Source organism: Cricetulus griseus, chromosome 3 (genome assembly GCF_003668045.3).
Source record: "Cricetulus griseus strain 17A/GY chromosome 3, alternate assembly CriGri-PICRH-1.0, whole genome shotgun sequence".
Classification (NCBI taxonomy): domain Eukaryota; kingdom Metazoa; phylum Chordata; class Mammalia; order Rodentia; family Cricetidae; genus Cricetulus; species Cricetulus griseus.
In genome coordinates, this window is record NC_048596.1 from 37,383,284 (window position 1) to 37,408,676 (window position 25,393).

A 25,393-nucleotide genomic window follows, 5' to 3' on the forward strand; every position below is an offset into this window, starting at 1 on the left:
AGGCCTGACCCACAGGAAGGAATCATAACTGGCACTATAAACCTGGTCAAGAACCATGGCTGGAAGATCATAGGCTCTGGAGGAGAATCTACTACTATTGTAAATGGACACAGTATCAAACTGCTTTCTAAATATACAGGTTTATATCTGTAGATCAATGCAGCTCTCAACTGTTTGTCAGAGAAGCTTCTTTTTGTAATAGGTTGCAGTTGGTCTTACTTTTCTACAACTGTGATAAGACACCATGTCCAAGATAACTCATAAAATAGTTGATTTGGGGCTTATGGTTTCAGAGGGATAGAGTCCATGACCATCATATCGGGGAGCACAGCAACAGACAGGGAGGCAGGTACTGGAGTACTAGCTAAGAGCCTACATCTTGATCCACAACCACAATGTTGAGAGAAATAAAGCCTGGGTACAGTGTGAGGCTTTTGAAACCTCAAAGCCTCAAAGAAACCATTTCTTCTATAAGTTGTCTTGGTCATGGTGTTTTATTACAGCAACAGAAAAAGTAACTAAGGCAGAAGATGGTACCAGGAAGTGGGTTATTGCTGTGTCAGGCCTGACTATGCTGTTTTTAAATTTTTGTTTTTAGAAGAATGTGGAAGACCTTTTTAGGACATTGGACTAGGAAAGCAGTTGAATGCTGAAAGTGGGGCTTAACAGGGCATCCTAGGAGGAGCTTGGAATACAATAATGCTGAGAGAAATAAGGACTATGGAGGCCCAGCTCAAGAGGTATCAGAGAGGAACAATATCAGCAACTGAGTGAGACACCATTCTTAGGATATTTTGGCAAAGAATGTGGCTGCTTTCTCCCCTTAGAATCGACCCAAGGCTAAATGAAAAGTACTAGGTTAATTTCCTTGGTGGAGGAGATTTCAAGACAACCTAATATTGACTCTATCTTGTGGTTGCTAGTAATCAATCTTCTGCAGGTCTACAATGAAAAAGGGCAAGAAGGACCAAAAGAAGTAAAAAATGTACAGTTTTGGAGTGAAAAAGAACACCAGGAAATTTAATGTTGGAGCTAAGGCTTGTGCAGAAAGAGATGAGATTAAAGTAAGGCCTGTTCAAAAAATGGAATAAAGGGTCCGTGCCCTCAGGGAAAGACCCCATCCAGCTAAGCTTCCAACTTGTAAAAAAGGAAAAGCCTGAGGAATTTTCTACTCCTAAAAGGCAACAACAAAGGAAAGCAGCTACAAATATTATTCAAGGGGGCCAGGCTCCCCTCTACCTGGGGATATGGTTCCCCAAACTTGTCAGTATTATCCTTGTGTTTCTGGCTTTAGAGTCAAGAAGGATACAGAAGTAAGTACAGGGGTTGTGGAATCTTCCTCTGAGGTTAAGGAGAGCTGCTGAGGCCAGCCATGTGGCAGTGGAGTCCCTTCATGAAAGCCCTAAGAGGCCATTACCTGAATCTGTGAAAGTGAAGCCTGGATTGCATTGGTGACTCCTTGGTGTTGGAGATGCCAGAGCCATGAGATATCTGCCCAGAAGAGCTACAGGCAAGAGGAACAGCCCAAGGGGAGAAGTGTGTTGCAGGTAGCAAAGCCTGAAGGACAGAGTCATTTGAGCCCTGTGACATTAGACATGGAGGTACAGGACAGTTAATATAAAGACTCAAACAGTCAAAGGGTAGAGAATAAGTGACTATGGAGTGCCTGAACCCAAATGAGACCTCTATAACACCCCTTTTGAGGCTCGGGAACACTGTAGGAGACTGGGCAGAAAGAACATAAGAGCCAGAGGTGAGGGAGAAGTGCTGTGAAACACTGCTTTCTGGGCATGATGGAGCCATGGAAGTCATGAACTCACCAAAGCGATGGTTACCTGCACAAGATATGACTACAACTGGGGGAAGGACTAATGAGGTCCATGCTCTCTGAGGGATTATGCGCAGTCAATGGATGCTGGGGGAAGAAGTGTCATTTTTCTTCAGTGATGTAACCATTGATAAAGTGCCTATGTTCTGGTAATGCAAGCAGCCATAGTTAAACTCAGTAGGTCCAAAAAAAAAAAAAAAAAAAAGACAGCAAAGTAAAAGAAAGCATTTGGGGAAAAAAAGAGTTTTAGTGGGAAAGAAAGATGAAAGATGAGAGAGTGTAATGGGAGGGTGAAAATGATTCAAATTTGGTGCATATATGTGTGTGAAATTATCAACAAATTAAAAAAATAATCAAAATACAAGGATTGTAAAAAGGAAAAGAAATGAGCATCACTGCCTTTGGCTGGGTCCATTTCTCATTCAGGCAATCTCCTGTATGTCCAAATATTCAATTAAATACAGAGTGACCGTCTAAGCAGCAGGTTTCCTTCCTTTTCCAAGGTCTGCTTGATGGAATAAACTGGAGCCCATCTCTGCCATCTTTGTGTCTGATCCTTTGCTTCCATGGTTACACTCTGTCTAAGCTTTGTGGGTTTTAGAATTATAGGGTCTGTCTGTCATTTTTATCTAACCAGTTTGAACCCTGGAAGATAACGAAGAGCGATCTGGGATAAATGTACTCTTTCACATCAAGTCAGTGTACCAACCTGAGCCAAGGATGCTTACTTGGGTTTTAGTCTTCTTCAGATTTAAACATAAGGAGAAATGGAGCTGTCACAAAGCCATTCTCCTGCCCCAAGAACACTACATTGTATCCCAGCAAGGAGCTGACCCACTTGGGGAAATCAGGTGTTGACAGAACACACCTTCATCCTAAATTCTGTCTGCTAGCTGTGGATCCCATTCCAACTCCATCCCTTGCTATCTGTTCTTGAAATATTGTGGTTGGCCAGAACACATGAGCAGGTGGAGAGCCACAGAGGGAAGTGATGCAGACCGTGGGATTCCAGCTACCAGATCTGATGCAGGGTAATAAAGAGAAACCCTCAGAGTAGTGGGATTTAGAAAAAAATCTTATCTGGGGGTAGCTGGACTTTCTATCTGAGGGGAAAAGCAAACACACACACACTTCCTGCTGGTAACCTAAGAAAAAAGGAATAAGCACATGCTTTCCTGATGGTGACCTTTTCTTTTACTTCAACTAAAATAATCCCTCTTTCTCGGTACTCTGTTTACATATAAACATTTTTCTCCTGTCCAGTTACACATTTCTATATTCAGTTAGTCACAAATCTCCTCACAGCCATAGTTATACATCTCATTTACATATCGTCTCGTCATATAGCACACTTTAGACAGTTTCTAGGCACAGCTCCTCCACAGAGCAATAGCTCTTTCACACAGCTCCCTCCCCCCCCTCACACACACACCTTTTTTTCCCATCATTCACTCTTTACTCTCTCACCCTCATCACTCATTCTCTCACACTTCCCTCATGTTGCTTCTTCATCTCTCACATTTCTCTCTCCCACAGCAGCCTTCTGCATCTCTCTGCCTTTGCTGCCCTTTCATCCCTGCTCCTTCACTCTCTGCCTCACCACTCCTCTGTCTTGACTCTCCTCTTCTCTCACTCTCTGCCTCTCTCACCACCAGACTCTGGACAATTCCATGTCATTTTTCAGGGCCCGACCCATACTCATAACACGTTAAGTCATGTAATTTCTCAATGTCACAATGGCCCGGCAGTGAACAAGTGGCCTTGCACGTAGCTCTAAGTTGGTGAGGGTTCCCAGACAATAAGTAAACAGTTGGCTGAACCTTGAGGTTGGGGAGTACATGCAGACTAAAGTTGCTTCAAACTCTGACCTTGAATGAGTAAAACAATACCTGTGAAAACCACCTTGTGTATTTGTCTCTAGGAGCAACTAGATATTGTCTCCAGGGGCAACCAGTCTGCTTTCAATTTACTCTAAAGTCTAAAGTTAGCTGTCTGTGTAAAAGGCTGTCTTTGCGACTGAGAATCCCATCGGTCTGAGTAGTGTAAAATATCCTAGTATTATTTCTATTCATTAAAATTATACAGCCTAAGCATCATCTCTGACCATGCACAGCTATATGTGTGCCCAACAAGTATAAAACAGAACCACCAAAGGTCTGTGGAAAGAACTCTGCAGCTGTTCTTATTAGGGAGGCACAGCAGTGGTACCTGAGAAAATTACAGGAACAACCAGTCATCCAGTCAATAACCCCATGGCTTTGCTAAGTGGGGTCCCCAATAATGTCTGGTGAGTGGGCTTTGCCAAGTAGGACTCCCCAACAACATCTAGTGGGTCGACTTGTTAAATACTAGTTGTCACTGCTGTACCCTCTGCAAGGATGCCCTTAGTTCTGAGCACCTCAAAGGAATCCCACACAGAAACAAAATCCTGAGCAGCAACACAATTCTTTTTACTTGTCCTTGCAGGCTTGACAACACAATAGCAAGGTCAACAGGGTAAGGTGGTGTTAATGAGTCTTAATTAACTAACATATGCATTTGACCTTGGTTGACAGTCTCCTAGCAACAGTTAAGAGAAAAAAAGCAAAATCCTTGAAGGCTGAATGCTGAATTCTGGGCAGGGAGGTAGAGTCGCCATCAAGAAATCTAAGACCCAGATGAAGCCCGGGTATTCCCCACTGCTTCCTTGCATCAGCTTTCTGAAATGAGAAGTAACGTGGCCACAGGAACATTGGTGATCAGGGCAGGCACTAACATGGGCCTTTACTTCCTAGAACAGCTGGATCCACTTCAGCGAGAAGGTGGCTGGTTTCTGATTCCAACTAAGCAGTGTTAATGCCGAAAATCTCCTGCCTTGAAATATTTTGCGCATTGGTCTTTTGAAACGGGATGACAATATAAAATAATTGTTACCTGAAGGGGGTGTTTCATTTTCACTGACCAGCAGGTTAGTTTGATTTAATTAGAACAGTCCTGGATAAAAAGGGCTGGTGGGTTGTTGCTTAAAGCAAAAGCTGGGAACCAGGATCATTGAAGGGAGGAGTCAGGACAAGTGGTGTGGAGAGGATCTGTATGCTAGAAGACCGCAGATAGAAACCCTGGTGCAGAGAAGCTGAGGGGAAGCACTGAGCCAAGCACACTAATTCAGCTTGCCAGTGACCCACCCTAAACAGTAGCCATAACTTCCGGAAGGAGCCAATACACTATACTCATGATTCTTACAGCTCATTCCCAGAGAGGACTCCACACCAGCAAACATCTTATGGTTACTGGGAAACTCCTCTTGCACTAAGAGCATGATTCCAGCTATGCTTATAATAAGAAAAAAATTCATTTTAAAGAAGATCCCACCTAGGGACAGTCAACTCATGCTTCACGATTTTGCAGGACTGCATGGCCCTGGGATTTAACTAGGGTACACATATAGTTGCTCTTCTCCCTGTATCTGCCCTTTCTCTCCAGTCCAAGCACACATAGTACTGAAGGTGAAATGTTGGAGATGGTGACACAAACATTCTAAAGAGTCCTGGGTAGTTTGCTGAGCCCCCACTTCCTAAGTGAGCCTGTCACATTCCTGAACTGTGGACCTGTACTCTAGGAACAACATTTTCTCAGCCCAAACTGGCCATTTGTTTCCCTGTTTTCCCTGTTGCTTTCCCCCAAGGTTTCACATATATGTTGTTTGGTGAGACAATTCAGAGAGAAAGATTCCTCTTGGAAGTGGAGTCAGGTGAAGAGATGTTGAAGCCTATGATTTATGTTTTTTTTTGTTTTTTTTTTAACAATCTTCCCCATAACATTTTTTTAATTCCATGGACCATGGAGTAGCTAGGATACTTGACTTATGGTGGGCCATCATTAGATTCTCCTCTAGTGATTCTGGATGGCAGTGGTTTGATGTCAGTAAGCAGACGGCTTTCAGGCACCTGGGCTTTCTTGGCACTGGACAGACAGGTGAAATTCTAGAGATGAGGTAAGATAATTGAAGGGAACACTGTGAGTCTAAGAGAAGTGAACAAAGCAAACATTCTCCATCCTCTTATGTTCTTTTCATGACTGAAATGAATCATTTGCTCTCCAAATGGGAGTTTAAGGTCAAGTCCTTTCATTTTGAAGATATAACAGTTAAGACTATTACATCTTTAAAGAAAATTACCCTGGTCACATCGAGTCCTTATGGTTCACAGAAAAATGACTCCTCTTCGTGGTTGCTATTGACAACTGAGTTTTGCTACATAGAGCACCACTCCCTGCTGGGAGATGACACTTCACTGTGCATCTGAAGGTGCAGCATGGGCTTGTAAATGCTGCAACTGTGGTGCTTTCACCCTGGTAAAAGGCAGCTCTCAAAAAAACTTAATCCTTAAAGGAAGGCTCTGAGCTTATATAATTATTCACATCTCTGGAGAAATCAATGCACTGCACTTGGCCCCAGCATGCACCACTCCCACTGCAGGTAGTGTTCTTACTGCTTTCTCTCCCGCCCAATGTTCCAAGGCTTCCAAACTTTAAATGCACTATGAGTCCATGGCTTTTAAACACTCCAGCTTCTTCACTATCCAGTAGTGTTCTATGGGAAACACATCCTTGCTATTCACCTTATTCTTATGTGTGTAATGCCAGCCAAATAGAAGTGTGCATACGCAATGCAAACACTGCATACAACAGTGCAGCCATCTTACCACAGGTCAATAGCGAGCAAAGAAGTCCTTCCCTTCCTATAAATTGAACACAAAACACACAGGAGCATTTGCCCTTCTCTATTTTTGTTCAGGAAAACAGGGCAATGAGATAATCTCTTTGTTCAGTGAACCGTCTCTGTATAAATCCACAAATATAGTTTTCGAAGTCAAATCATACTGTACAGCTTAGGGCAAAATGCAAATTCTTTTTATGCTGCTCCTCACTTCATGGCTCCAGTTTCAATTCTTTTGCAACTTTCTTCTACATTTACTTTCATGTGCAGAGGTATAATATATTTGTATGGCCTCACTTTCATTTTCAGATTTAGACATTATATCCTGGCTTCGACTGTAAGGGAATAAAGCTTGTGTTCTTTCTACTGTGTATTTCTGGTTAATCGATGTTCAGTGTTTGCATTCTGTAGACTATGCCTATGATCTTCCCAGCTCAGCTGCATGCATACAGTACTGCATTTCTGGCTGGTGTACCTGTTTTCAGAAAGGCCAATGACCAAAGGAAATTGGAATTGTTAGAATTGATTTTTGAATAGTGTTCTTTGTGCTGGTCAACAGTGTATGTTAAACCATCTCCAAACTGCCTCTACTCCCCTGAACTGGATCATCAGGATCCTTCTGACCAAAAGGATCTCTCTGTTCCTCAGGATCTCTCTGCTGGCTTCTCTCTCTGCTGTTTTCTTTCTCGGGGCCTCCTATTGGAGTCCTAGATGCTTTGGATTGGCTGCTGCCTTGGCTTTCTGCACAGTAGCCATCTCAGTGCCTTTTCTTCATCTACCTGAAGGGGTTCCCTTTCTCTATTTCCTGTGGTGGAGTCCCTCCCACCTCTTTTATTTGTGTTTTTGTTTAGGGAGACAATGACATGCCTCCCTTACTATAGAGGCCACACATCTGCAGGAAAGAACCATTTGGCTACACACACTAGAGATACCCAGAGGTCCAATGTCTCCTGTGACTGCCTGTTGACCAACCTTTCTTTCTCAACCATGTCTTCATATCCCTGTTATCTGAAGCATGGGCTGTTTCAAGTTCCTGAGCCTTTCTGAGGTGTCTATCTTCAAATCCTCAGAAATCTTGATAGAAAGGAAGAAGCAGGAACCTCCCCTGTGAATTACTCAGTACTGATTAGGCCATGCAATGGGAACAAACCACTCCTACCCCCATTCCCCAGTTTCTGTGGCCTCAACTCAGGTTGCCTGCAGGTCTCACTGGGGTCACCAGGGAATCCTTGCTGTGCTCAGGGTCACACCACTCTTACCATCTGGCTTCTGGTTTGTTGCACTTAAAGCAAGTAGGGTGTTTTCTGCTGCTCCTGCCCGGAAGTAATACACCTACAAATGCATATGTCACTGGCCTTGCCGCCTAGGACTTCAGGGATGAGGACATGCAAGCCTCTCTAACTTGAAAGGGAACTGGAAATATGGCCCAGCATGAAAATGTCCAAAATTCAACAGCAGATTATTATCCGCATCTACTGTTTCTGTTTTTTTTTTATTGCCTTACTATCATTTTAATGAAGTTATAGGAAAGTAGAAATGAGCAGCTATCAGTCTACACTGCCATTCAGGGTAGCTCAAATCTTCTGTCATGCACTGTGCTGGCTGATGTCAAAACAATTGTCCCTAATGACTGTGCTGCCTGCAGAGAAGTCTGTGACTGGGAACTTTTCAGAACACATCATTCACTATCAGTATTTTTCAAGGAGGGAGTTGGAAGGAAGTTCTCAAACATACCTAGAAGTTAGAAAGTCCTTACTGGACCAAAAGCACATGTCCTTTTTCAGATCTTCAGAAAACATTCACCTGGTGCTGAGCAGCTATCATTTCAGTAAGGAGAATGGGTTCTCTAGGATAATCAATCCTCAATTCTTATTCTGTCTACTGTACCAGCAAACACATGCCTGCTTGCTCTACATAAATATACAATTTTGGGGTTACAGGGAACTGAACAGGTCTGTCAAAAGCACTGTTAGCAATTACCTCTGTCAATTGGTAATATGGCTGTTCTTACCCTCCACCTGTTCCTTGGCACTTTCTGATTTTGCCATTTTTTTTTTTTAAACACAGCATGGCTTTTGGAATAAGAATTTCAGGGCCCTCTGTCTCTGCATAACCACAGTGGTACAGTCTTTCACTGGAGAAAGTCTCAAGCCCACAGTTCCTAACTGGGTCCCCTCTTTGAATCGGTGGTTCTCAATCTTTTATACAGTTGAGATATCAGGGAGAATTATGAAACAAAAGCAAAACACCAGATCAGCAGGCTCTGCCTCAGGCACTGGGCTTTGGCAAGAAGGGTAGTGATCTGCATTTTTAACAAGACCTTTGCAGACTGCAGACTGCAGTAGTTTTAACGGTGCCTTTCCATTTTCTCTGACAGCATGCATGGAATGAGATTTCAGTAAATACTTTTTGAAGCTGAGGTGAGGTGGAATAATACCATCAAAGGGGGAGCAAATGAAGGTCTTTCCTATAAATATAGCACGGCAGATGAAATATGACCCACAGATCCAAACAGCTTAGGGAAGATGGGGGCATATTTTATGGCATAGGCTTCTGGCTTTGCTTATTGTTAACCCTTCATACCTCAGTAAGCCCTACTCACCGATTCCTTAGCATCAAGATAAATTCTGATGGCTCGGGGGCTCCTAAATATCATTCAACATTTTATAACAAGATAGTTTTTTTTTTTCCAGTAAAACATTACACAAGAGGCTTAAAGTGCCCTCCTAGTTCAAATGAACAAAAGCTGTCCTGGCCCTACTACTGTCTTGGGGGTTCAGAGTGAAGCTCCAGGGTCAAGTGGTTAGCAGGTCATTTCAAGGGGCTGATGCAGCTAAGAATGCTGATGAAGGAGGCCAGCACCCGGATCAGATAAAATGAAACTGAATTTAACCTCTTGACCCTTAGCCGATGTTAAGCTCCATTTTAAAATGAAATTGCTTAGAAATTACTGGAAAGTACAGAAAAGGGAGAGTTAGAGCAAAAAAAGCATCTTTATAGTGAGGCAGATGGGCAAAGGTTAGTCTTCTTGAGTTATTTTCAACGGACTGTGACACCTGAGCTTGACACGGTCTCCAATTTCAAAAATGGCAAATCAGCTGTTAACAGAGGCAGCAGCGACAGCCCTGCCTGTAGCTCTTCCCAGTGAAGCACATCTGGTTTTAAATAGAAAGCCTACCTTCTGTGAAGTGACAAAAGCTTACTGGATGCTGCAGGCAGTCACAGTGTATGTGGGTGTGGGTGTGTTAGGGAGGTGGGAGTGCTGTGGGATGGGGGGTTTCCATTAAAGAGGCCACAGTGGCCATCTGTATCTTTAAGATATGGCTTCGTGACAATGGTTCTCTAACTGTGGCCCAGGGTCAACAGCACAAACTCGGACCTTATTAGTTGGGATAACACTGAACAACTTTGCCATCTTAAATAAAAATGTTGAGGATTTTGATGGAAGCATTAATCTAAAGCATCAGTCTAGGCAAAGAACCCCTTCACTTGTCTTGACTCTCTGATGCCTGATGTATCAAGACAGGGCTTGATACAGCCTATATGCATTGCCATCCTTTTAGTTGAACTGCTGATTGATGGGTGGGGGGTGGGGGTGGGGAATCCCCAGGTGCCCGTACACACCTGAGAACAGACTGGTCTCTGGTTAGAACTATCCTCATCCCACCTGTGCTAGGCCACTGGTTCACCCCATTTCCACACACCTTGTTCTTTTACTCCTTCCTCTCAGGAACCCTTGCAGATCTTGTACTTCCAGGACGGCGGCTTCTGCAAACATCCTCTCCAAGCAAGTCTCGTCTTACTCAATGCAGACTTGATACAAATTCTGGGACTGCACTGAGGAAGTTCAGACTTTCTCAATGAGCACCAAGAGGGACACGTGGGGGTGGGCACTGACCCAAGAATGTAACTCTCAACAAGTCCTCCACATACCATTTGGTAGGCATAGGGATGCCTTTTGGGTCTGATAAGTGGGGTCCACTCTTAACACCCTTCTGCTGGCGCCACAGTGGGTTCAACTACCGTGGGGAGGTGCATAGTGCCCTTACAGACCATTTACCTACAAAGTCATTTCTCAGACTTGTAAGGCCACAGAAGTTAGTCTCCCCTCCCCAGGGCCTAGAGTCCAGGCAGCCTGAACCCGTACATACTTACATCTCCGTCCATGGGCCTCTGGTCGTCACAATCCCTCGTGGGGCTAATGTCCTGGCGCATGACCCAGATGGGCTCTTTGGGTTCGTCGGGGGTGTAAGGCGAACGGATGGTCCGGGTTTTCACTTCTTCGATGGCCTCCTTGATGTCCTTGATGGCCAGCGAGATGGCGTCTCTCTTCTCCTTACTGTACCGCTGCCCAGCCTCACCGCCACCCGTTGCTGGTCCCATGACCCGTTGCTGGCCGGCAGGTGCCGGCAGCCCGGGGCTGTCGGGGTGTCCTCCTCCTGGGGTCGGGGCACGCTCCAGGTCCTGCTCGGCCTCGGGCATGTCTTCCGCCGCCTTGTCGAGGCTCTGCGAACTCATGCTCTGCTTGACTTCGGCCACGATCTGGTCGATGTCCTCTTCCTGCTCGTAACTGTCCATGCGCGGGTAGGGCGCGAACTCGGCCTCTTTCTCGGGGCTGTCGGACTCGCCGTCCGAGCGCTCGTCGTAGTGGTGCAGGCGCGCGCCCAGGGCCTCTTGGCGGTAGGCGGCCGCCTCATCGCGCTCCTGCTCGTAGAGCCGCAGGCCGTCGCGCGCCTCCAGCTCGGGCGCGTCCCCGATCTCCTCGTACACGTGCTCCTGGAGGCCGCCGTAGTCGGCGTAGGGCTCGGCGTAGGCTTCGTCCTCGCCGCGGTGGAAGAGCCGGTGCGTGTAGACGTAGCCCGAGTAGGCCGCGTTCATGGCCTCCTCGTGCTCCAGCGAGTGGAAGTGCAGGTGGTTGGGCAGCGCGCGCCGGTGCGCCGCCTCGGCGTGCTCGGCCTCCGCCTGCTCCGTGTACTCCTCGGCCTCGGGCCGGTACTGTACCGCGTAGGCGCTCTCATCCTCGGGGTCGTGCGCGCGCTCCGCCTCGTAGGCGCCGCCGCCGCCGTCGCGGGCCGCGGCGAGCACGTCGCCCTCGGCCGTGTCCGTGTGGTTGTGGAAGCCGCTCTCGGTGCTGGCCGAGCGGGCCAGGCTCTCCCCGCGCTCCTCCTCCTCCTGCTGCTGCCGAGCCAGCTGCGCACGGGGGTCATCGAGCGCACCGTGGCGGCCTGCGGCCTGCGGGGGCGCCTGCTGCTCCTCCTCCACGTCGGGGTGCTCCAGGTCGGCCTCCACGGACTCGTTCACCTCCCCTCCTGGCGCCTCGTCGGGCACCTCCACCTCCGCAGAGCCCTCCAAGTGGTTCATGGTGGGCGTCGGGGGATGGCTGGGGAGAGGCTGAGCTGGCTCACTGCGCTCTCATTTTGCTCCACGGGGGCTGAAAGAAACAGAGAGAGAGAGACTGCTGTGTGGTTTAAAATGTATGAGCTCTGAGCATCAGGACGGGCATAGAAACACCCGCTATTGATCCCTTCTGAATCTGGGTCAATTAAGACACGATTGCAAATTTAAGCTTCATCTGACAGTACTCTCTTCTTCACGCACGTATTGTAATTTGTAATTACATATTTATTTACTTGTTTAATTGCCTATTGCGTTCTCCCTCCCAAGCCCAGAGACTGAGAGCTTCGAAGGCATTTTGTTCTTCATGCTATTCAGTTTGAATTTCCTGAGGTCTACGGATAGAGTATTACTCAATTGGATGGGACAGTTGGCACATTTCCCCATCTGCTCAAGGATAAATCTCTCTAAACTAGGATCCTGGATACTTTGGAAGCAACTCTTTAAATAAATTTCGGGGCAGGGGGCACAATATCATCTTGCAATTTTTGACGCCATTGCTATGGGTATAAAGATGTAGCCTTTCTGGGGAGGCTGGTAATCACCAATAGGTCCCTAGTTCTTTTACCTCTACAAAGACACCAGGTTCTTTTTTTGGGTGCAGAATGGACATAGGAGTAATAAATGGAATCTCTAGTTAAATAACCTTGGGACCAGCTGATTGACAGGTAACTTTTCACTGTGAAGATCCAAGAGGAGGAAGTTATAAAACGCAAGGTTTCTCTAACTCATTTGTCTCTAACTTATTTGACCCAGAAACACCCTAGAAACCAGAGTTCTGACAAAATATACAAAGTAGACAGTTTCTAGAACTTTCCCCATGTGTCCTGGATTTAAAATTCTGTAATTCTGTGAATGCCATGATATCTGAAACTAGAGTACATGGCTAATTTTCAAAAAGTGTGGGTAGGGTAGGTCTCCACCCATTTGTGAGGAAACTTGCAGTTAGAATAACTGATTTCAGCTTTTATCAATTCTCATCACAAAAGCAGCCTTTAAAGGTCAGTGGAGGCAGCTCCAGTGGGTTATAGCAATTGCTGTGAAAGCAAGAGGACCGGAGTTCAAATACCCAGCAAGAAAGAAAGAAGGAAAGAAAGAAAGAAAGAAAGAAAGAAAGAAAGAAAGAAAGAAAGGACGGAGGGAGGGAGGGAGGGAGGAAGCCAAACGTGATTGTGGGTGCCTGTAATTCCAACGCTGGGGAATAGAGACAGGTGGATCCTGGGAGCTTGCCAGCTGGTAGCCTAGCCAAAATGGAGAGTTATATATTCAGATGAAGATTGTCTAAAACAGTATGGTGAAGAATGATCAAAGAAGATGTCTAACATCCTCCCAAACATGTGTGTGTTAGAACATAACTCCCCATGTATGCACATACCACACACACACACACACACAAGCTTTTAAGCATAACATACACAGTGTGTATAGAAACAGACACAAAGAATATAATGAACAAAGAAACCAGGCAGGATTCTTTGAGTTTCCAGAAACCTACGGTAAATGAACTGTCATAGTTAGCTCCAGCGGTCAACTTCACACAATCCAGTCACCAGGGAAGACAGAACCTCAATCAAGGAATTGCCTAGATCAGATTGGCCTGATGCCATGTCTGTGAGGCATTTTCTTGATTGCTAATTGATACCAGAGGGCCCATGCTACTATGGGCGTGCCATCCCTAAGCAGGTGGACCTGGGGTGTATAACAAAGGTAGCTGAGAAAGCCAGGAAACAGCATTCCTCTGGGGATTTCTGCTTCATCTCTTGCCATGTATTCCTGCTTTGACTTCCCTCAGTGATGGACCTGAAGCTGTAAGATGGAATAAACCCTTTTCTCCTTAAATTGATTTTGGTCAGAGTGGTTTATCCCAGCAACAGAAGCGAACTAGGACACGGGTTTAATAGCATGTTTGTTTTTCTTTCATTGTACAAAGGGGCAGGAAATGGTCTTAAGTGTAACAGATATCCCCAAGAAGATAGGAGCATCTAATCACCTCTTAATATCATCATTTATTACCCTCCACTCAATTCCTCACCATAGCCACAGCAATTCCGTTCCAACATTACAACAGATGAAACAGAAAGGGAGGCTGTGTTGGAGCTGCTGAATCTATCTTCAAGCAGAGTATCACATCCCCACCCCAACTGTGATGGATCCACCCCTCACTGATTCTGGATAGAAAACAATGATGGCCAAAACTACTGCCCCCTAATCAAAAAGAGTACCAGATCAGAGTCAGTCTCTTCTGAAAAAAAAAAAAATGGTGGACTCCTTTCATCAAACCCCCGAAAACAGTAACTGGCCTGAATATAAGAAAATTTCCTAAAAATAAGAATAGTCATCACTGAGACTTTTACAGATGCGAATTAAGCAGTACAGAAAAAGCAAGTGTTGCTTCTGAGGTACAGCTGGTTAAGAGGCCTCCAGTAGATTGTAGAAAATATAAAACAGATATTCAATACATTGCAAAGTCACTGTACCTATTTCATTTACAGACAATAGACACCAACACAGCACAGGGTCACTGACCTGTGTACCAACCCAGTTCTTATGACCATGTGACAAGTTCCCACTGAGAGGAATACAGCAGGCTTCCCTAGGTGCTGCCATTGTGAGGTATCTTGGCTGTGTGGGGTCAGTGTTAAAAACATGATTACCTGAATGGCCAACAGTTCTTAATACCAGTTACAGAATTGACATAGCCACTATTTTCTGTGAAAATAGGCTTTTCTATTCACAGAGGTATAACAAAGAAATTCTAGTCTGCACTGAGTTAAATTGTATTTGACTAGCAGATACATTGATTCTACAAAAATGGGATTTTTGTACATCTGCACATACCAAATCCTGATAGGGAAAGTTCTTTGTGGCAATACTATTAAAGGCATGTAGTTTGAGTACAACAGAGCATTTTCTTTTAAACAATACTAGTGATGTAACATTCTCCCACATTTGAGTCTGTGGGACCCCATTGGCCTTTATTGGACACTTGCCAGACACTGTATATAGCAAAGGGGATTCAACCATTTCTGGTTGAATCTGGTTCAAAGATAGATAGCTTTAATAATTATAATACCCGGCTATGAATGCAAAATAGAAATAGGCTCAAGACACGGAAGGCGAGCATAGTGAAAGAAATGGAGGCTGCTATGTCACCTTCTGGTCCCATTAAGTGCTGTTGTACTTAAGAGTTCTGCATTTCATGAGTTCACCAGCATGCAAGAGCTCAGATCTAGGAGAAAGACACTACCATCCAACTGGGGCTTTGGTAGTGGTCCAGTCACCTCGAGAGGCAGAGCAAAAGGAGGAAGAGCTGGTTCAAGGAAACTCCTCCCTCTAGCTATAAAAGGGCTGTGGAGCATGGAGACACAGACAGGAAAGCCTCATCCTTGGGGGCACCTACAGCATGAAGGTGCAGCAGGACTGAGAGAGCCTGCAGGCTGCCGGTGGGAAAGCACAGACCACTTCCGCTTCCCAGTTCAGGGATGTTCCACAGCCTGGAGAAAGTAAACAAAAAGAAGGCATTCTGCTGCTGTAGAATGTTTAGAATACAGAATTTCAGGATCCAGAGGCCAAATCCAGGTATTTGGTATTGTTGGCCAAGATACATATTAATTTGAGATTGATAGAAGGGAGGGCTGTATGTTTGCTTTCATTCTCTCTCCTTAACTTGTTGCAAAACACCGGCAATTAACTGTCCTTTTTTGAGATATTCAAAAGTAGCTTTAGAAGAAAGGTATGGCTGAAGACAAAAGCCAGGTTGTAACTCTCTCTCTCTCTCTCTCTCTCTCTCTCTCTCTCTCTCTCTCTCCCTCTCTCTTTCTCTCTGGTGTGTGTGTGTGTGTGTGTATTATCAAGGGTGATGATAGTCATGAGATGCATGGAAAAACTTAAAGGTGGAATAGGATGTTGAGATGAAAAGAGAAATTTTGATTCTATTACATAAGAGATTTTATATATGTGTGTATTTAAGCTGCTATGCCTATGCCCTGGTGCCTCTGGGAAAGGGGCAAACTAAACTTTTATCCCTTTAAGCTTAATCTACCTTCTTGTGCATGCCCAACACAAGTGGCTGGGTCTATTCAGTGAGTCTTGATAGACTCCATACTTATACAACTACCTCCAAACATTTAATGCAGGCTGCTTATCTTTCCCCACTGGAGTTGGCAGGCAAGCCCCATTTCTTGAGACTGAAGTATGTTTCAAGTATTAACACCCACACGTATTACACTATTTAAATAATGTTTGTCAGTCACAGTGAGGGCAACATATAACCCTGAGATAGATTAATGTCCATAGCAATAAAAAAATGTGGTTGCTAGACAGGATTATGCCTTGGATGCAACATGTGGATATATGTGTATCCTGTATATGTTGAGATTAATGTGTGTGTGTGTGTGTGCTCACACTCATGTGTCCATCTGTGCACAAGTGTGCATGAATATATGAGTGTGCAAGCATTTAGAAGCTAGAGGAAAACCTTGGGCTTTCCTTGGGTGCAGTCTTTTGTTTTTGTTTTTTTATTTCTTAAAGACAGGGTCTCTTACTGACCTGGAACTTACTTAGCCAAGTAGGCTGGGCTAGCTTACTAGTGAGCCTCAGCCATCTGTCTGTCTCTACTTGTAATCACAACACTACAGGTGGCTCTTTTTAAAATAAAGGTTCTGGAGATCAAACTGATGTCCTTGCCAGTATTTCACCTGAGCTATCTCCCCAGCTCCTAATGTGTCTCATATTGCACAAAGGATGAGGGAGTAAGAGCACACATGTAGTCCCTACCTTACAAACCTTCCTCACTTCCTGAGTTAGATCAGCTGTGAAACATACCACAAGGAGTTCAAAGGATCTCAAGAACCTTGGATGGTCAGCTCCTTTAAATATAATGCATCTGTTTACAATATAACATAAAAGACAAGAATGAAGAAGTCTAGGGTTCATTAAAGCAACTTTGATGCATGTGGAAGTTAAATTTGGTAATAATGGAAGCCTAAAGATGGACATGTAAATGCATTTCTCCTTCCTAAAATCACCTAGATAGCTCACATGGTCAGAAAAACACTTCTAACACACAACTGTCTTGCTCCAGCTAAACACTTTGTTCCACCTCATATCTTTGCACCTGGTATCATGAAGTGTGACCGGGCAGATGGCACATGCGATGATTTCTGAATCGGATGACCACCTGAACAAAGGTTTGTTGCTGAGAGCTAGGCGTCAGCTAATGTGAGGTTGCTGATGAAGCTATGGCTGTATATCTTCACTTTCCCCTCCAGAACCACTAGGCTGCTCCTGCCTGTGCTTTTTAAGGCCAGCCTCTTCGAACACTCCAGTAAGGTATCCAGTCCTCTGTTTCTCTTCAGCCAACAAAGAGTGTGACAACGACATTAAAGAGTCCGAGGTTGGGGTATTCATTCTCTCAGGTCATCTCTGACAGTAGTGTGGCCACCCTTAAGGGCACAGCTGTTAAGACACGAGGGCTCCCATACTTCCCTTATAGTCTTATGGACCACAATGGTACTGAGGTCTTGTACAGCTGCACCTTTATAAGTATTCCCGATACTAAGTTCTTATGTCTTTGTACATTACCTGATTTGAATACCTATTGACTTTCTACTGGTATCTAACTATTATCTAAGGTAGGATGCTTATGTATAAGTATTAACAGATGGCAAAATTAGTCACAGTAGCTAGCCCACTTAATAACAAGGTTAATATTCTAAATAGTACAGCTGTAGTCAAAACTATGAAGGTGACACTCCAATGAGAAGCTCCGCACCAGGGTCCACTCTCTCTCTCCCTAGTTCCATGACATGGCTCCCAGGGGTTATGCACATTCAAGGAACTGACAACAGGAAGTTCACATAGGAAGTCTGATGAGCATAAGTACCTTGCCAAGGGTCTAAACTGCTATCTCATTCCTCGTACCAGAGCAGAGGCCACCTGCCCGTCATTCACTGGAATATTTCAGTTTCTTTTGCCTGGGTCTCAGCCTTCACATTTCTCCTCTCACCTCAGCAGAAACCATTTGACTCTCCTTGACTGACCTGTTTCATTAGCCCCCCTTTTATTCAGAATGCCAATAATTTGGGTAGGAATGTGCTGTGACTGTCATGTTTCTTAGATGTAGACTGCCAGCTAGACTGAACTTCCATCCACAGTTGGAGCTGATCCTGTCTTCCAATACCTACCCAGTGTGGGTATGTGAGGCCTGATCCTTTGCAACCAGGCTTGGTGGACTCTATACTTATATGTCTCAAGGGCATTGCCTTTGTTGAAAGACCTTGGACGCTCTTTTTTTTTTTTTGGTTTTTCGAGACAGGGTTTCTCTGTGTAGCTTTGGAGCCTATCCTGGCATTCGCTCTGGAGACCAGGCTGGCCTCGAACTCACAGAGATCCACCTGCCTCTGCCTCCCGAGTGCTGGGATTAAAGGTGTGAGCCACTAACGCCCGGCTCCTTGGACGCTCTTTATTTGGGAGCGGCTCTGAAAGTTAATTTACAGGATCTGAAGTTACTAGAATATTATCTCACTGTAATATCATAATATTTAAATGAAAACCACATTTGGTTTTTTTTTTTTGATACCCCAAAGGAGGTATCATCACCTTATTGACAAGTATTGAAAAAATCAGTGGTGCTTGACATTATTTAACTACCAAGCCCTTAGATTATCCGATCATTTACTCTAGGTAATATGGTACTGTGGTGATCAAAATGACAGGCTTAGGAGACAGAAGGTCAGCTCTGGTCCCTGGGTTTATTGCTCACCCACTTTGACTTTGAATAGCTTACAGCAAATGCCTCGTTTTATAGTTTCTAAAACTATCATAATAAGGGTACCTACAGGATAGGGTCATTTAGAACATTAACAGATTCAGTGTCGCCACACTAAACAATGTAGCCACATGCTCCATCTGTACATACTGCTCCATATACTCCATTTCCCACTCTCACAACCGTCTCTGTGGGAATTATTAGCTCCAGCTGCTCATTGGGAAGCAGAGGTCCAGTCGGCTTACATAAATAGTCCAAGGTCACTGGGAGCAGAAAGGGTTGGAAACGGAGCTGCTGGCACTCTGCTGCGCTCTTCTTCCTGTTACATTATGCCGAGCCCAGAAAGTAATGCGATTGATTTTTTTTAAACAAACATTTAAATTGGCATAATAGAGTTTAGAATGGTGACCTTGGCAGGCTCTCCCCTTACCTGTTCTGAGGGCACTGCCTTTGTTCAAAGCTCTCTGGGCACTCTTATGTTGGAATTGATTTCTAAGTTAATTGAAGGGTTTTGAAACTTCCAGTGAATAATTTTCAATGTGCTATAATCATAGTTATATCTGATTTTTTCTTTCATTTCCTTTCTTCTTCTTCTTTTTTTAACCTAACAGGCATCATTCAGAGCTATCACTCGAAAAATTTTGCTATAACTGGTTTTTAAAATTTAAATGTTCTTGTCTCTTGATACTTCCTTATGTTTTTAAAAATGCAAATCTATTCCTAAAAGACAAAGATGTACAACAGCCACAATTACTATAGACTGGTCATCTCTGAAGTCCCTTCAAAAGGGTGGCCTTAAGAATAGCTTTGGTCAGTGGCCCCATCTGTCATAATGAGGCTTTATCCTCACTGGAGAAACAGTGATGCAGAAGATAACCAAATGGATGGACCCCTGTGCCATTTCTGCATAATCAGGTCTATTACTTTCATCCCACCTTGAAATCAGAATTAATGCTAACCAAGCAGCGTGATTCATTTACCCACTAGGATGAATTTAGTCATTCCAACCACAAAGTTCTATCATAGCCCAGTCTTTGATTAAGAAGACATTTCTAAATTTTTCAGAATTCCTTACTTTCTATCTCTTTGCCTCACACGTTAATGATCAAATCACTCATTTATCAGTCTGATTCCAATAAAATACACTCAATAAGCTCCGGGCAACCACAGAAAGTCAGAGGGGAGATTTTACAATTTTTACAGAAACCTCAAGGGATGCTGTCTGGAAATCAAAGCCTATTAAGCTTCTCCAAATTTCTGTGAAATGCCTCTGGTATAAAAAAAAACATATCTATATAATTCATAATTTACAGAGGGCTAGAGGAGCTTGATATGGTTTTCCTGTTACAATTTCTTTTTGTATGACCCAACTTCCTTCCCAACCCCTACAGTAGTCATGATTTCTGCTGGGTTACACTCAGTTCAAAAGTATTAAGTCACCTGTTGCAGCCAATCTAGAACATTTCCCCGATATTTCTTTTGTACTGACCCCCCCCAAGCCCCGCATCACCACCACCATAGAGTTTCAGATGGTAAGACTTTAAAATCGGTTTGGCTATGTGACCTTTCAGAGGCTCATTAAGTTATACTGTGAGAGGAGTAGGAGACGGGGAGGTTCCAGCTAAGGACAAATTGAACAGTAATTCATTAAAATACAATCTTTCCTCTGAGACCACATCACCTCAGATTTACTGCTATTGTTACTTTTACAAATTATTTGGCTCATTAGAAAGCCAGTTAACTCGCTCTTCTCTAATCCTCCGCGTTTTGTGTTCATTTTCCTTCCCCCAAACAGAAACCAGAACGGCAGCTATGGCCTAATTGCAAAGACCCAAATTAAATTCTTGTCTCTGAACTTTGTTTTTGTTCATGGGTCAGGAATGGCTCAGCAGAGGGTCTACTGTCCATTTTACACAAACAATATTTTCACTCAATCCTCAGATCTGAGGTGATTTGCAGCACCTGCATGCAGGAAGTCCTCACTCACAATCCTAAAACCAAAATTCATCAAGCAACTACTATGTAGCAACAGTGGGGATGACTTGAATTTGAATTTGATGAGCCAGAAATCCCATATTGAGCCAGATTCCCAAGGTAGTTCAGCTCTGTTTCCTCACATTAGCAAAAAAGTTTGTAGGGAAGGAAACAAAGAGGGAAAGGTGGAAAAATGCTTCTCCTTCCAAATGATTCATGGGTAATCTGGAAACCCATCAGAATTCATTGACCATGTTAATTAAAGAGAGTAGGTCTTAGATGCCCCAAATACGAGTATTGCTGGGAAACCAGATATCCACACATAGAAGAATGAAGCTAGATCTTTATCTATCATCCTGCACAAAAATCAACTCCAAGTGGATCATAGACCTTAGCATAATACCTGAAACTGTCAGAGGATAAAGTAGAGAAAACACTTCAAGATAATAGGCATAGGAAGGAAGGACTTTCTGAACAAAACTATGGTTGCTCAGGAAATAGGGCCAACATTGTGCAAATGAGACCTCATGAAATGAAAAACATTGCCACTCCTCCTCTTCCTCCTCCTCCTCCTCCTCCTCCTCCTCCTCTGCCTCCTCCTCTTTCTTGCAGGCCTCTTGTTGTTTCTGTCATGCTGCACACTCCAGGCTAGCTAGTCTGAGAACTGTTTATGTGGGTCCTGGGTGTTGAATTTCAAGTCATCAGGCTTGTATGGCTCATACGTTTACCCACTGAGCCATCTCCCTGCTCCTTACAAACCTCTGTTCAGTTAACTGAGTGACGCATCTTTGATATATCTATATCTGTATATCTATATACATATATGACCAATGTCTAAAATATACAAATAATTAAAAAACAAAACAGAAAACAAATAGTCCGATTAAGTTGGGCTAATGAACTGAACACCGAGTTCTCAAAAGAAAAAATAAAACTGCCAATAAAAGCATTTTAAAGTGTTCAACATCTGTAGCCATCAGAGAAATGCAAACTTAAAACTACCGTGAGACTCCATCTCACCTCAGTCAGAATGGCTGGCATCAAGAAAACAAATGACAAGGAGGCTGATGAGGGTATGGGGAAGAAGATACCATATTCATACTGGTGGGAGTGTAAATTGGTGCAACCACTTTGGAAATCCAGGTGGAAGTTTCTCAAAAAGCTTAAAACATAACTATCATGTGATCCAGATATGCCATGCCTTGGCATATACCCAAAGGGCTCTATATCCTACCATAGATATACTTGCTCATCCTTGTTTACTGCTGCTCTGGTCACAGTATCAAAGAAAGGCAGTTAGCCTGGATCCCCTTCAACAGAAGAACAGATTAAGAAAATTTAAGGGAAGTTTATTCATCTGTAAGAAAGAGGAAATTATGGCATTTGCAAGAAAGGCGGCGATGAAACTAGAAAATGCTACATTGAGTTAATCTAGGCTCAGAAAGACAATGATCCTCATAGTGTCTTGAATACGCTGATCCAGCTTCTAATTTTCATATATGTGTGTCTGTGTGGGAGAGGCTATGTAAAGAGGAGGAAATCAGAAAGAGGCTGCTGTGGATGGAAAAAGAAGCTTGAAGGGAAAGGAGTGGGGAGGGTAATAAAACATGTGTGATATGACAGGAGAAGGGAAATACCGAGGGTCAAAAGTAGCTCTAAGTTGGGAGGAAGACAGGGACATGGGAAAGGGGTTGGGTGGGGAAGGGAAACCAAATTTTGTATAAAAGAAAACACTACAAGGAAATCCACTACTTTGTAAGCTAATTAAAAAATTTTAAAAGTTTTCAAAAATGAAATTTAAAAAAAATGGTTAGAAAGGAGATACTCAAAATGGCTGGGCAATGCTGGTTCTAGAAGCCATTGGTTACTAAACAAAAATTCCAGTGCCAGGTGTGTGAAGCCTCTACACGAGCTATTGTTAAGGGAGGCTACAAAGACCCTATAACACTACAAGCTTTTGACACTCCTCTTGTCTTCCCACTGGAACTAGATGACATAATCTTATTGAATGCAAAATATAAAGAAATCAGGCTTAAAAAGAGCTAGAAAGTTCTGCCATTCTGGCTAGCTTCATAGTACCAGAAGGTGCTATGGAGCCTGCTATGGGAGAGAAGGCATGGATGATCTTATCCATGCATATCTAAAGTATGATAGCAACATACTACGCAAGATGAGCCCATGTATGTAATAGTGGCATGGGTATCATGGTGGTAACCAACTTCTCTCTGATTGGATTTGAGACTTGTTCTTCAAGATTCCTGACAATGAAAACCCAGTGTGTGTGTGTACACACACACACACACACACACACACACACACACACACACACACACACTGTGGGAAAGTCAGAGATCCTAGTGGGGAAATTACTAGTATTGTTCAGCTAAATTGACATAGCATAGAGTTGCCTTCTAAATATCCAATAGATATATGCTACTATTGGCTTTAACTGGAAGAAATCTCTCTTTTTTTGGGGGGGGGGGAGTAGTGGTGAATGGTGAATGCAGAGACTCAAGGTTGTTTACAGTAGCTAAGAATAAGTGACTGTTGACTGCTTAGCCCTAAATAAGACATTTATACCACCTCCTCTAACACTCAGGGAACAACACAGAAGGGGGATAGAAATAATGTAAGAGCCAGATGATAGAGAGAAGAGCTATGAAATTCCATCTTCTGTGCATGGCAAATTTATTACAAACATGAGCTCAAAGCAGCCTAGGTATGTGCATTGGGTCTGTATAACATTGGCCATGTCAATAGTCAGATATGAATGGGAGTGGGCACATGGGGCCCTATCTCTCCCTGCTGAACTGCTAGCTGGTGATAAATTCTGGGAGATATAACATTGTCTTCATGTGCATACCCACTGGTGGGCCCACCTGGCAATTTTAACCATTGTATATGTATATGTATACGAGGACTCACTACTTCCTGTTAAATGTTGCCACAAACCTAAACTGCTCTTAAGCATGTATATAAACACATCTCTGTGTATTTATATTAAAGTATGTCTATGTGTATGTGTGTGAAACAAAATTACTTTACATCGAAGCTTACCTGTCATCGTTCTGTTACTGTCCTGATTCTAAGGCTTGATGGGCATATATGTAGATGACAAGAACCTGACTGGGCCAAGGGTTCTCTTTTTCTGCCTGGCTCAATCATTTGTCCGTGTGTGTGTGTGTGTGTGTGTGTGTGTGTGTGTGTGTGTGTGTGCATGCTCATGTGAGCATGCAAGTTTGTGTATATGCCTGCACACCATGTGTCTGCTATTTCTGGAAGCCTCCTACCAAGCGGGTTCCCACACTCTGGCTCACGAAGCATCTGCTCATCCATTGGTAGTACTCAGCTCACAGCTGCCACTGTGACTTTCCAGCCTGCTGCAGCCAATCTCATTATTCCAGCCGGCACCTCAGTGAATTTCTGGGTAGTTCCACTCATGCTTACACACTGAGCTTCATCGACCTTACGACACCTGTCTGCAACCAAATCAGAAAGGGAGAAAGCAATGCCAGCAGCTCCCTTTGGGGTGCAGAGGCAAGACTGAGAACTGGGCAGGTTCTTGTGCATGAGTCCACTCTGATGTTGGAACAACAAACTTATTTTAAAATCCGAATACACAGTGAAAATCCTGCCTGCTGTATACAGATGACAATTGTTTTCAGTGTGGACAGCCTGGGAAACATCCCCTTTAGTGAGGAAGGTGATGAGGCAGGGCTGCACCCCTGTAAACTTTCTGTTATACTTTGAAACTCCTCACTCTTAGTCAGATGTCTCAATGCCATTCTAGCATCCAACCTCAGTTTTTCTGTGAGCCTCACTGTTCAAGAGTAACATCTCTGTAGGAGGATTGTGGGATTGTGGGGTGTTGGTGGTGGGGTTGGTAAAGATGGCTTCAATAGTTATACATTGATGGGGATTTCCAGTCTAAGCTGTGGTCATTCACTTTGCTCTCCAGAAATAGGCTGTCCATTCACTTATTGATAAAGTTAAGAAGCAGTGGGACTGGAAGTACTTCCATGGCAGTGAGAACCTCATTCTATAGCTAATGAAGCCCACGAGTGGGAAGGCGGTCCGTAGTCATGATTATTTGGAAGCAGCAGCTGTTCGCTAGATCTCATTCTGAACATTCTTCCCCTCTTTCAACATAGTGCCAAGGTGGTCACGCACAAAGGGGACATGTATCTAGCAAGAGGCAGACCTACTAGGTGGTCTGGAACCCTGAACCCTGGAACCTTTCCAGGGTGCACACACATGCTAGTTGCACATGGGTATTTGGAAAGAGACTGGCTTATTGTTTACCCAAATCTTGAATTAGTCCTCACATCTATGACCTGAATGTCTCATTTAAATAATTATTATGTTGAAATGTGATTGACATTACACTATTTCGGGAACTCGATAGAGTGGCACAGGGTGAGATGAGGGGGTTATGAGTTCAAAGCCAGCTATGGGAGATCCTGTCTCAAACAAAGCAAAAACAACAATGATAATAATACAAGGAGAGGGAAAATGGGCTGGGCCTTTAGGAGGTGATTAGGATGTGAGGGCTCTGCCCACACAAATTCATTAAGCCTGTTTCTGCAGGATGGGGTTAGGTCTCAGGTATAGGCCCTGAAACAAGGATGCTCAACCTAGCTTTTCTTACTGCCTTCTATGCACACTTTTCCACCATGGGATACCACCTTTGCCATGTGCCATCAGCAGGAAGCACACACCAGATGCCACCACC

General features: G+C 44.0%; 1 protein-coding gene across 3 annotated transcripts in view; it reads right to left on the bottom strand.

Annotated features, from left to right (window-relative positions):
* Positions 1 to 25,393, bottom strand: part of Apba1 (amyloid beta precursor protein binding family A member 1) — a 205,784-nt gene that overhangs the window by 62,870 nt on the left and 117,521 nt on the right. For all 3 annotated transcript variants that reach the window (XM_027406509.2, XM_027406510.1, XM_027406508.1), the window contains exon 2: positions 10,680 to 11,955. In XM_027406509.2, coding sequence (XP_027262310.1) covers positions 10,680 to 11,885 — 1,206 coding nt within the window. In that variant the 5' untranslated portion in view covers positions 11,886 to 11,955. The remainder of the gene's footprint in view (positions 1 to 10,679; positions 11,956 to 25,393) is intronic.